We start from the raw sequence: 13,880 nt of genomic DNA on the forward strand, positions 1-13,880 counted from the left end.
GTATCTTGCTTTGAAATAAGTTACACGCAGAATAGTGTTTTTTTTTAACAGTTGTCATTTACTCACAACTAGATCTCAGCAATCACAGAACCACATCTTAACTCCACCACCAAACCCCAAGCAAACATTGTTTGTAATGCTAGTTAACTTGCTGGAAGTTAAAAACTATTTCTAGGCTCTTTTGTTCATCAGAATGATAGCAAAATCTTTGGACCTCAGAGTATTAGAAATGGAATATAGGAATAGATGTAAGACAACTTCCATTGTCAAAATAGAAATTCTGAACACATCAGACCTAACATTTTGAAATCTTTAGAGGTCTGAGATACAGGCATATCATATTGTAAGCAGGAAAATAGAGCTCTTATGACTACTAGTTAAATTCTTTTCTTTGTCTCTCTCTGTGGATCTTGAGTTGTTTCAGTAATAGCAAGTCTATTAACATAGTCATAATAAAATATACAATAAATGAACAGAAATGCTACTAACTTTGTCTTGGGTTAGTTTTGACCAGGGTGAGGTTTTGTTGTTTTTGTTTTCCTTTTTCATATCTCTACACTTGGTGGAGTGCTATCTGTTAACTCCTAAATTACACACCCAGATGAGAACACACAGTATTATAGAATACTGCTCTTTTTTCCATACAGGAACCTCTGGTGTCCAACTGTCATCTACCTCTACTGTCTTACAATGTATGTAAACATGATATTGATGTTATGATGTTTTTTAAAGAACAGTACAGACTCCTCTTCATTTTTTTTTTCTTCCTCAGATTGACATACAGTTCGAAGACACTTCTGAGATACTTCCAGGACACAGGTAACCAAACCACTTCCAGGCATTTCTTACTCCTCTTTCTTGATGTCCACATTTTCATGGTGTGTAAGGTTGGCTGACAATTCAATATCCCGCTGTACATTCTCATTATTTTTTTTAGTGACATATTCAGATATCATTGAGCTCAATAAATACTACTTGGGAGTTCTTACAGTTATATTATTCATCTTCTGCCCTTTATTTATATTACCTGGAATGTGCCATTAATATCTTTTGTTGTTGGGATTTTTTAGCCTGTTTCACTCCCAAATACAAACTTAATATCTATGCATTTGAACCAAAAAGCATTTTGAGACTTACCATATTCATAGCTCTTTTTTCCAAGAGACAAGACTCCTTTACTATTTTTTCTAAGTCAGGTGCCTTGTCTGCTAGATATGCAATGATGTCAATATAAGTTTGTTATAACTATGTCCTTTGCATTGTATTCCTATATTATTTCTAGCAACTTTATTTAACTTATTTTTCAAAATAAGTTCAAATTCAATATTTCAAAATTGTCTTTTTTTTTTTTTTTTTTTTTTTTTTAAGATGGCAGGAATGATTAACTCTTCTTTGTGTAACTTTTCTTACCACATATAGCAACTTACATAAATGCCACATTTATCTCTGAAATCAGATAAAATATCAATGTAATTGTTTGGGTAATTAGAGAATATACTTCACACAGAAACTTGGTTTGGCTTCTCAGCTGAAGGTCAGAGCTATTATGTCCTTGAACTGCATCCTGCACATCCCAATCAATCTGTCAGAATTCTTATATCTGCCCTTTGCTGCTGCACAGAAGTAGAATTTAACAGAAAGCAGCTAATCAATAGTAGATATGTAAGGCAAGGTGAGGAGTCACATTACTTGTGAAGAATGTTTAGGAAAAAATAGTTAACTAACTCTACCTGACTAGCAACTTCAATTTTGAAGGACAGTTACTACATTATAGTTCAGAGATACAACCGAAAGAACAGATTAAATTCTGATGAAGAAACCACTCTATTTTTTCTACATAAAAAAGTAACTAATGCATTAACTTAATTCTATTTTTTTGCATATTACATTTAGAGAGTAAGAAATATACATATTCAAAAGAATTTAGGGATTTTAGAGCTTTGTTTAACTTAAAATTTATATCCCAATACTAGGCAATCAAATTATGTAATAGATAAGTATGTTGATAAGTATGATGATTTGTCAGTTACCATTAATTAGCAAGAACAATCCTAGATTCCTCATGTTTCTTAACAAAATAAATTTGTTTCTATTGTTTCTCTTCATATTTTCTTTGTTATTGTAACATAGAAAAAAACATTTGTCCTAGCTTAATGTACAGAATGTTATTGAAGAACTATAGAAAAAAAAATGCTGTTAGAAGATGGCAGAGCATAAGCTAAAACAGAAGTGACAATGTAAAATAATTGCATCTGAAACAGAATGACCATGAAATAAGAGGTGACAACTACAACAGTAAAGTTAGCTGGTATGGTCATTAAGTTTTCCCTTTTTTTATTTTTTTTTTTATTTTATTTTCTACAAGTGACTTTCCTAATAATTTATACATTAAATATTGTACTTGGGAGAGAAACAGCTTTTTCAGAACCATATAACAGACATCATAACTGTCTAGCATAGCTGTGGTGGTTGTTAAAAGACCACTGATAAATAGAACTGTTTATCAGTTTTAATTACTTCAAAAGACATGTCATGATTTAATAATTCCGTGTAAAAAATCACACATACTGATTTAGGAGGAAAAAAGAAAAAAGGATAATGAAGCAATATTATTTTTGTATTTTTCAGTCTTTTCTTCGGGGAATAGTCATGCTCAGAAAATTAAGGAAAAAAAATATTTATATTTGGCGGCTGACTAATTAAAAATAGTTAAATTTGAGAATTTAGTTTACATTGACATGAAGTGGATAGCCTTAATCATGACTTTTCATTACTTTAAAGTATATATGATCATTCATAGCCTCACTTTAATATTTCCCACCAAAAAACAGTATTGTTTTGGATCCAGTATTGGACCAGTCAAGTAGCTTGAAGCAATAAACTTAAAATAATTTATAAATCCAATTGCATAAAAGGAAGAGTCTAGTCTCTGCATACACATGGATACTTGAGGCAGTTTCAAAATGTCTTGAAAATATCCAAAGTGCCATTTCATCAATCTTGAATTTGATGTCATATCGCACTGCATTTTTGTTATAAGAGATCTGATTTTTTATGAAGGTAAAGAACTAACTGTTGATGGCCTCACTTGAATAATTTTATTGGAAGGCTGTAGGAATATTTATATTATTTCAATTCCAAATGACTAATAAATATTAAAAAAACAAACAAACAAAACAAAACATATACTACATCAATATTTTTATGTTTCAGCCCTGCTCCATTATTCTAATTACGCATATGAAATCGGAAAAGAGAAAAACTCATGAGGAGCTTGTGGAAGATACTGCAGAAGGTTGACAAAATATGTCTAATACACACAGAAAGGCATCATCAGCAAAAAAGCAATTAAACACATACTATCATAGATGAAAATATTTCAGAGAATTTCTCTTAAAGCAAATGGCTGATGAACATGAATGCCTACAGCAGAAGTCACGATGAGGGTAGGATACACCTTTTCAAAGAGGGTTTGAAATACTTGAAAATATGTAAATATTTGTTGAAGAGGAACACACCTTATGTAAATTTTGACACACATACTTGACAGTATATGTTACAGTACATAATAAAAAATGTTGGGATGATAAATCAATAGAACTAGAGTGAGGCTGTTAAACTAAGGTGGTTAAAAATATAGTAAAACAAAACAAAACAAAACAAAACAAACACATACAATTTCTTACCACTAAATTTTTTCTTTCTCTGATACTTCATAAAGGAAATAATCAGTTTCTCACTTGACAGAGCAGTTTTCTATATGTAGCTTGCTCAAATAACTTTTAATCTCTGATAAATTATAAATTTCTAAAACACATTTTCCACCCTTAGAAATGAGAGTATAGTTGCACACCCTTTCAATACCAACAACTGAAGGATCAACTTTTTTTGTATATAGCACTTAATTTAGGACAACAAAATATCACTATGGCAATATATATTTTTTCTAGTTAAGAGATTCCAGTTATTTTTGGATTTTCCTCTAGGATCTCATTGTCTACATAGTACACAGGGAACAAAACACATTATCATTATTGCTCCTATTAATCAGCATGATAGAATTATCAAACATTATAAGAAATTGCATTTTCCTTTTCATTGTAGTAAATAGGCCAATTAACTCAATAAGTGCCTTTTGACAGTAGAAATAGTACCTACTTATGTTATTCTCTCTTTTCAGCTCAGCATACTTTCTACAGAGAACATTGTTCCTTTCTTTATTCAGAACTGTTTTGACAGGGTCTTGAAAAATCCACAAAAAGACTAGGTTTACATGGTTAAATGGAATTTACTGCTTAAAACACAGAAAAAGCTAGATACCTACATGAGCAATTTAAGCACATCTGTTTTATTAGTGAAGCCTAAATCCAGTTAGTGGTCAGAATGTAACTAGGGAGCTCATTAAACCATGATATCAATTGCTTCTAATGTACCTATAACATCTTCCTAGGGATCAGCCACAACTGATAGGGTGAAAGCTATATGATTTGCATCTTCTTGCTGGAAAATATTCTTGTATTTGATTTGAACATGAGTATTTTTATAATGAGTAGTTAACCCACAGGTATGTCTGGCAAATAGGTATTTTCATATAGTAATATGTTTTTGCTAACTTGATCCATTAAAATGAATTTTTAACGGTCATCTGTACAAATAGTCTAGTCTTCAGTAAAAGACACATTAAAAGTGTACCTGCATATTTTCTTTGTTTTTAGAAGCATAATATGAAATCTTTGAAGGTTTACCTGGATTGCATGTTGGTTTTTACAAATCCTATTCAGAGACTCAGAGATTTCAGGACAATGTACTATACTGAAACTCACAGAAATCTCAGAGCTGAAGCAGTGGATCATGTTCCGAAACCAAGGGACCTAATTCCATAGTCTATCCATCAGTCTTCCTGGACTGAACCGGATTTAAGGAGAGATTAAGTTTCCCTTGACCTTTGTCTTGTTTGTGTAGTTGAACGTGTATGTTCAAGGCAACTGCAGTGCAAATAACAGTGGAAGATTATCAGTATCCTGCCTGAGTTTCAACTTTTCTATGAGTCTATGGATAAAGAAAATGAAACAGTAGAGGCATTGCTTTTAAGTTGTACATGTGGCAGGAATCTGTAACTTTATATAGCATTTTTTGATGAAGCACAAAAATTGTCAGGGAGTCTATGATTTTTACAAACAAGCCTACATCCAATCGTTCATACAGAATAACCCTTACCTATTATTCACTGCCTAGAATGCTTCTGCTCAGTGCTCTCTTGGGATTCCAACCAGTCATTCTCTTTATTCCTTTCAATTTTAAAAAATAAAATACCTTATTACTACCATTCCCAAAGCCTTTCCATCATTGTTTCACATTGACTTTCTTAGCAACAAAAATCCTGAAGGTATTTTACTTGGAGAGATTTCTAGAATTCCCTGATGCACTTGCAATCTGACTTGTGGAATTACTGCCTACCTGGCATAACGCCAGTCTGCTGCTTTACAGTCCTTGGAATGGTGAAAGAATGGTTTAAAATTCAATTTTTAGCAAAACAAAAAATAATATTTATTTATCATTATAAAGAATTTGATTGGAACTTGGCAACACTACACTGGTTTGATAAATCATTGGAGAAATACATGAGTTAACAGTCACTAAACCCACCATGCACTCATATAAAAACTGTTGTAAATTAACAAAAAAGAAGTAAGAGCTTTGTGTCATTCAAGAAGTAACATTTTTATGAATCTCAGAACCAAAGAACTCTGAAGACAGGAGATACTGAAAATTTTCATGTAATCTCACTACAGGACAAGGAAACAGCAGAGCTGGTGAAATAATAAACTATCAACACTGCAAAGATATTTTTGTATGGAAGGGATAATATTTTTGACCAGTTAGAATGAAAATTAAGACATTTAACCCAAATGAAAGGTAAATGTTATCTTAGCATTTGATTAGAAATGGAAAACATACCAACAGTTTAGTGCATGTAAATTGAAAATGGTCCAGTTAATGTTGTTATGAGTATAACTTAAAATGAAGCCCTGCCCTGTTCATTAGAGACAGCTAAGCTATTATAATAAGATAAGCATTACCCACTTTTCTATTTGTAAGTATTTCTGCAAGATCTTAGGAAATTTAATGGTACACGATTACCTTATTTCTTTCTTGACAACCATAAATCACATCCTGTTCACAGACTGTCACTTCTTCCCTCAGATATAGAGTTCTGCAGCCCTTTGAGAGCCAGGTGTTACAGTCTATCCTAATTTGTTTTCCATAATATTTTGCTGTCTATGCCTCCTGTGTTCACTGCATGTCTGCCCTATCGGGCATCATTAACACACAGGTAGTGGTTAAGTCTTGTTTTTAAAAGTACTTTTCATCCTATTCTATGTTGTGCTTTCATAGCACAGTGTCTTTCACTTCAATTCTCAACCCCAATGCCTTATTTCTCAATTCCAGAAGTAGGGACAGGAAAGAATTTGAACAGCTTTTTAAATTTATTCATCTGAGTTAAGAAAACAACTTAAATTTGTCTTCCTGAAATACTGTTTGCAATATGAATTGCTATGGCACATACCACTACAGTATTGCAGAATATGAATATTTTAAATATTTATTAGGATTTGGCTTCTTTTCCTTGAATTATATTGTCCATTTAGGAGGGAGGGTTCAGTGTGCTTCAAAAGGGCAATATTTAATGCAAGTTGATACCGACAATGCAGTCTGTGTGCCTCTGACACAGACGCTTTTGTCCCTTACACTAAACCAGCAACTGTCAGAGAACTGCTTGAGCAGTTCTTGTGGTGCTTGTAAAATCCAAGTAGAGAAGTGATGCAGTTTTACTGCCTTCTTTGCCCAGCCTTCCCTAGTGTTGCGACCCCTGGGTCTCTCTCCAGAAAAAAAAAAAATTGCAACAACTGGTCATGCTTCACAGGCTTTGCAGAGTGCAACTATGAAAGATATATTGCTGGAGCAGGAGAAAAAAAAAAAAGTCTTTGCCAGAAGCCTGCTGTTATTTCTGATGCACAAGAGAATCTGGTTTTTATATTCTCGGGTCCCTATTATTATATTATCCTGACCATTATTTTATTTTAAATTACTTACTTGCAAACCTTAGTTTATAATAATAAAAATATAAAAAAAAAATAAAGATGATATTTCTCTTTGAATTGTTACAGAAGGGTGAAAAATGTTACATTGAAGATAAATATGTTGTATTATTACAGCCTCTGCCCAGACTTTGGAAAAAACCTTTAGTAAGACTAAGGAAGAGCACAACTAGCCTAGCACTATGTACATCTGACATTTAACAAATCTTCTCCTCCTCAGTCTTTCACTACAACTTTGCCCTTATAGAGAGTTCTCATTTTATGTGCAATACACGTCTCCGTCTTCATCTACAAACAGTAACAAACTGCAGTCAATAAATAACACAAATGCTGTTAAACACCAAAGGGCAAGCAAGGGCTAAAGATCATGCTTCAAAATGGTCTTAAAAAAATGAGAGGCAAGCCATGGAGCCACCTCTTAGGATGAGGGAGTTGCAAGTGTGCCAGTAAGAGAGAAATATGTTACTGAATATGGAAAGACTGTTCAAAGACTGTTTACATGTAAAGACAGAGGAGTGCGTTCTGTGAAGCATTACCATGTCAATGAACATGAAAACATACCCTACCTCGCCCCACCTCCTTTTCCTCTTTCAGTGTGGTTGCGGAGATTGAATAGAGACTTCAGAAGAAAGGATTTTAACACTAAGATGAGGTAATTGGCAACATCTAGCTGTTAATGATGCTTCCCTCATGAATGGATGCTAAGGGTTATGAAACCTTGCCTGGCAGATAAATGGTACCTTTCTCAGCCATCTGTCTTACAAATGATCCTGTATGTACAGCTATTATTTCAGCCAGACACTGGCAGCTCTACGACTGTTCATGTTCTCCATGAAGAATAGTACCTGTCATCCTGTTTGAGTGCTCTGACTTAACAGACCTGTTTTCAGCTTGTCGGAAATGCTGAAGGACTGCACGTGGAAAAGCAACAGAAACGAACAGATGAGATAAAAACCCATGGCACTCATTTCTCAATACATAGGTGCAAAGACTACTTGGGAACATCCTGAAAGAATTTTGCTAGAACTGGCTGCTAAAAGCACAGATGGTTCTCTGCCGACTTGTGAGAAAACACTAATGGCAAGCTCTCCACCACTGCTGTTCTTTTTCATTGGAGCTGCTTGGCTCACTTGAGCTCACAGAGTTCACTTGGCAGTTACTTTATAACCTCTTCTGACTTGCTCAAGATGCTCCTCATCTTGTCCACTCTCACCTCAGAATTTAGCTGCTCTTGATTCGCAGTATGAATAGTACTCATACTTTATCCCTAAAAAGCAATATCGGAATGCTTCAGACTGAGCTAAACTCTATTACAAGGCTCAAACAACTGAATGTAGCAATTTATTATTAAAGCCAAATGCTTTTTATCAGAGGGCCAACCATAGCTACATAAAGGATCTCACAGCTGTTGTAAATGTTAATAGATGCCATGTTTAATAAAAATGGTAAACATTTTGGAAAGAAAGACGATTCTCATTAAAATCTTAATACTTCCCTCAAATGTTTTTTTGTAGAAATCCTTCTTTTCTGATCATGCTATAAATTTATTATGCAAAGAAAGCTTTCTTGTACCTTTCTGAAATGCGATGGGGGTGGGGAGAGAGAAAAAAAAACCTGACTCATTGATTTGACTGGAAACCAGCTTGTTAATTAATTTTAGTTCCATACAAAGATTTTCATTTTGATATATTATGAAACATTGCCAAAATCTGTTTTTTTTTTTTTTTTTTTTTTTTTTTTTTTTTTTTTTTTTTATCCAGGTTTCCTTTCTGTTCTATTCAGACGAGAACACTTATGATCAAACAAAACATTGTCCTCCCATCTTTAGCAGCAACGAAACTTCAACACAATATGGGCTAGAACGTCAGTTCCCCTGCAAAAGTAACTATCATTTTAGCTACCATCAGAGAGCTGTGAAAGGACTTAAAACATCATTTGGAATTTTGTTAGATGTCTATCTTCTATGTTTCTAAAGCCATACAATTTCCCTAGCTAACAAGTTTACTTTTATACCCAGAATACTTAGGCCTAACATTGATGATGAATCAAGATACATGAAACAGTATGCTTACACTCAGTCTGGAGTTACCCAGTCATTGTGACAATGCAGATTTTATGAGATAACAGCAAATAAAAAGAAACACTCAGAAAAAAAAAAGAAAAAAAAAAAGAGTTGAAACATATCATTCAGTGCTTCATATGACACACAAAACAAGCTGGGGTTATGAGCTATGAACTGGTTGCTCAGTTTTAGAATTACTGGAAAAAAACAATTTTTAGGTAAGTCCATGTCCTTAGCCCACTGGTAGTTGACCACTTTCATGTGATTAGTTTTGAAAAAAAAATTAAAGCAATTTCTTAACCTGAGACATCCTTAGTGAATACTGGTTACATCTTACTGATCTGCTCACCACTGTATAGAAAAGAACTTCTTTAGATTGGCCAAATTATGATTTGTTAATTATAATAAAATGCTCTTCTGACCAATTTCTGTTCCGATCCACCAGAGATCTATTTCTTTTTAGTAAAAGTTTCAAGCAGTTTGGGCACTGAGCACATACTGTGTTCAACATCAGACTTTTGACAAGCGTTCTAGCAAATTTCTCTTAGTAGCTGAAATAGTACAGACCTTGTAAAAGCCTGGAAAAAAAACCAAAACAAACAGATGGCATCAGAATCAGTTCATACTTGATGTAAATCTACAAGCAGCCCTCATTTTATTATATGGATTGCTTCTCTGTGTTTATAGAAGTTTAAGAACACAGCCTTTATAGCTTAATTCCCACCGGACAATCAGAATTGCTTTTATTTTGATTAAAAAAATATCAGTAAAAGTAGACGAGCAAAAGAAAACAACAATTTATCAATAAGCATTTTATAGAAAATTGAAATAAAATTTAACATGGAATTCTTATCAACCTGCTTTTACGTTGGATTCTTGCTTGTGTTAAGTATGGTCTGGAATCTCCTTGGACACGAAATCATTCTACCTAGTTCCCATTACTCCCCTCCCCCCCCCAAAAAACCTTTCATCTTAGTGGAAACTAATTTTTTGTTCAGTTCTGTTATTCTCCTAGAGTGAAAGAGAAAGATGTTTTTTAAAATAATTTGTATTTTGAATGAACAAATTCTAATAGACATATAGAAAAAATCCAAGGACAGCTTTCTTTTGATCACAGTTAAAGTATTTAATGACAAAACTATGGTTTCCAGTAATTACCCTAGAGAGCAGGTCCCATTCTTATTTATTTTTTTACCCATAATGGCACAAAATTTCTACATCTCTGAGAACTTCTTGAGGAATTGGTTACAATAGATACCAGCAAGTATTACAATTCTGCCATATCATAGCAAAACCTTTAAGATCACTTTTTAGAGAGCACATTTTGGTTAATATTTCACATAATGCACAACTTTTGCTAGACACAAAAGTAGCCTTTTAAGACAGAGTTTGCAGTACAGTAGTTTCAAGTCTAACAATGCATTATTTTTATTCTTTGCAGAACTTTAAAAGGATAAAGAAACTATTGATGTTGTTACAATTTACAAATACATTCTTTCATATGAAACATTAACCTGAATCATAGTATATGTTATATACATGACTATCTAATACTATATTGTATACACTACAAGCTAAGTTCCAGAAGGAAATTGCAGTGCTCTAAGATTTACCTTCGGATAGACATTTATACACCTCTAATTTTTTTCTTCTAAAAACTACCAAATATAGTAGTTTAATGAATAGCAAGAACAAAGTGAACACACAAATAACCCCCTTTTCCTTCATTCAATAACACTAGGTTACTCAGAATTCCCACAGTAAATGGCTTTTGATGGTGAGATAAAAGTCCTGAGTTATGATACATAACACAATACATTTTACTGGAGGATATATAAAAAAAATCCTGAAAAACTATCATTAAGATTAAAGCAATGCCTTAGAACAGTTCAGCTCACAAATGACCTAGAACTTAGCAGTGCAGCTGTGACCTTGACCTGTTCAGCTGATACTCATGTAAACACCTGAAAACCTATGCCTTTTTATCTCAGTTTAGACAAGTAATTCTTTTCAGGTTTATCTGATCTGGGGTTTCAACGTGTCTTCTGAATTATTGACAAGCTCAGAAGGCCAGCTAGATGGCAGCAGTTCAAAATCTATTCCTTCCTTCTCTCAGGAGATGGACTTGGAAGTTAGCAGCAGGATAAAGTTTAAGAAAAAAAAAAAAAGAGTGGAAAAGAAGTTGACAGAACCTATGTGGTCAAATATGTACTCCCAGACTGAATTCTAATGCAGCTATTTTTAAAAATTAGTCTAACATTTTGTCTCTAGTAGAAATTTAATTTCCAATGAGGGACTGTTTTCCTGATTGATTTGCAGAAATATCCATAGTCATTACAATGGCACTCAGAAAGCTACTGACATTTCCAGGGCAAGCATTAATTGTAAGTAACTTGACTGAGTGTGCAGAGCTCATGTTGTTAATGAGCCTGTTCTGACTTGTAACACAGAGCTGGCCAAACTCCTTTTCAATTGACAGTGCACGATGTGGTAACTGTTAGAGCTGATGCTAAATCTGTCTAAATGATCGTATGGTACTACACAGATGACAAATTTACGCCTTCTGTCAATTCCCACTGTGATGTTAAATAACAAGCTTCATATAAAACAGTTTAAAATATATGAAAAAGTAGACGTAAAGTTTGAATGCAATCAGTTTTAACAATGTGATGTCTCTAAGTTCATATAAGAATGTTTCCCTAAGCCAAACATCTTTTAATGATGAGTGTTTCCAAGACAGAATTTAAGTTGCTTCAGCTTACAGTAACCAAAATATTCTCAATGACTACAGCAGCTTTTATCTTTCTTTCAAGCACTGCTCTGAGGACTTTAGACTGTTTAAAGTGTCATTAATAATGCAAATATCTAATTCTACATTGAAAATGAAAACTACAGTACATTCATTTAATGACAGCTTTCTGGATCTCTGGTAAGATGAGGACAGAAGATTCTGACGTGCATTGCTTTTAAAGAGCTGCATCTCTGGAAGATGAAGGCTGAAACTTCTGCTAGGATTTCTATTTCTTCCTTAATGGTGTAAAACAAACAAACAAAGCAGGTTTTTTTTGTTTTGTTTTTTAATTTTAAAGCATATTAGAATGTTTTAAAAATGTTACAAAATCATCTGTGAAGTAAAAAAGAAAAAAGAGTAACCTGCTTATCTTTGTAAAAGATTACAGGCCATATATTGCATACAGTGCATATAATATGATGTATGGAGTCACTCTTCCAGTGATAATGTAAATGTTGAAAAATGAAACAAACTAGAAGGTACGATTCTAATATACTGAGATATGCTTTTTCAAAGCCTCCATTTTAAAAATCAGATGATTAACTAAAGACAAAAGTCATTCTAACCAAATTTCTCAGGAGTGTTCCCAAAAATTCTTACTTTATTAAAGATTATGAAAAATATGATGTGGAAAATGAATTCTCAATTATGTAGGCCTTTAGGCCAGAGAATCATAGGTATAAAGAAAATGAAATGTTATTTTACAGCAGATTGCTAAATACTTGACTGTTTGAGGCACAGCTATGTGTGTTTAAACGCATAATTTACTTCCTTTCTCAGTGTTGAAACTTCAAGCATACATTCTTTATGTTTCACTCTACTGCTCAAATAATCCATCTGGAAGGTAAAATAGAAATATTCAAACGCCTTCAAATGATTCCCCTATGAAATTCAAATATGCATTTCTGAATGCTGGTGATGGCACATGCAAAACTTCCTACACTGGGTAGGGTAAGAGTGTTTCCCAGGAAAAAGCAGTAATCTCCACCATAGTTACAACCTCAGGTGATCAACTCCAACATTCAAATTCTGCTGATGCTACATAAAATGAAGGAAAGTGTATCCCTTCTTTGGATTTTATTTCCACACAAACGTCAACACCCAGTTAACAACTTTGCTATACAATATCAGGAAAAAGTATCATACAGTATCAGGAAGGAGTATTGGGGAAGAATATTATTTTAATCCTGATCAGCTTGTCATTTGGTCCAGTTCCCATTTGCTTTAGGCTCCTGTAACAACAGAAATACAGGTACAAAGTACTGCTGGACTGTGTAGCAGTATCACAAAAAAAGGAACAAAATGTAAGTCAAAAAGGTAGAAATGCAACATTTTTTCCTGCACAGAAATTGAAAGGATGCATTTCCACTGAACTGGAAGGAAAAAAGCACACAAGTCTTAATCTCCTGTAAAAACTGCTGAATCTAGACTTTTCAGTTTCTCTCAGGAAGATTTCAGCATTGGGCAGTATCTCAGCATTTGTGCTTCATTGCAAGCTAGAAAAAAAAAAAAAAAGGAAAAAAAGAATTAGAGAGGCATCATTTGTACCAATGGCTATATAAAGCTAACATTGCTAGTTTGGATCAGAAGAGTTTCTAAACTGGATTCTCCAAAAGAAGCCAGAAATCGTGAACTTCTTTGCACAGAGATAGGCAAACAAATTGTCTCTGTGCTAGATATCTAAAAGTTTCCGTTTGCTATGGTGAAGAGGCAGAATTTATCTGTTTTCAGAGCTATGTTTCCCAATGTTCCATTATTTTGCTATGTGTGATGAGAACTATGTGGGTAAGCAAGAGCCCAGATACAGAGATATGCATGTAAGAAAGGTCATTTAGGCCTAATGATTTGGATTATTACAATCAGAAATTCTAGAGAGTTTAAAACACCTGTTCAGCAGCTCTGGTTTTGTCATGATGATGAAAAATTA

General features: G+C 33.6%; 1 protein-coding gene across 3 annotated transcripts in view; it reads right to left on the bottom strand.

The window, feature by feature from the left end:
* Positions 1–10,263: 10,263 nt before the first annotated feature.
* STXBP6 (syntaxin binding protein 6) overlaps positions 10,264–13,880 on the bottom strand; it is a 111,927-nt gene continuing 108,310 nt past the window's right edge. For all 3 annotated transcript variants that reach the window (XM_068684374.1, XM_068684375.1, XM_068684372.1), the window contains one exon: positions 10,264–13,449. In XM_068684374.1, coding sequence (XP_068540475.1) covers positions 13,426–13,449 — 24 coding nt within the window. In that variant the 3' untranslated portion in view covers positions 10,264–13,425. The remainder of the gene's footprint in view (positions 13,450–13,880) is intronic.

Source organism: Anas acuta, chromosome 5 (genome assembly GCF_963932015.1).
Source record: "Anas acuta chromosome 5, bAnaAcu1.1, whole genome shotgun sequence".
NCBI classification, from domain to species: domain Eukaryota; kingdom Metazoa; phylum Chordata; class Aves; order Anseriformes; family Anatidae; genus Anas; species Anas acuta.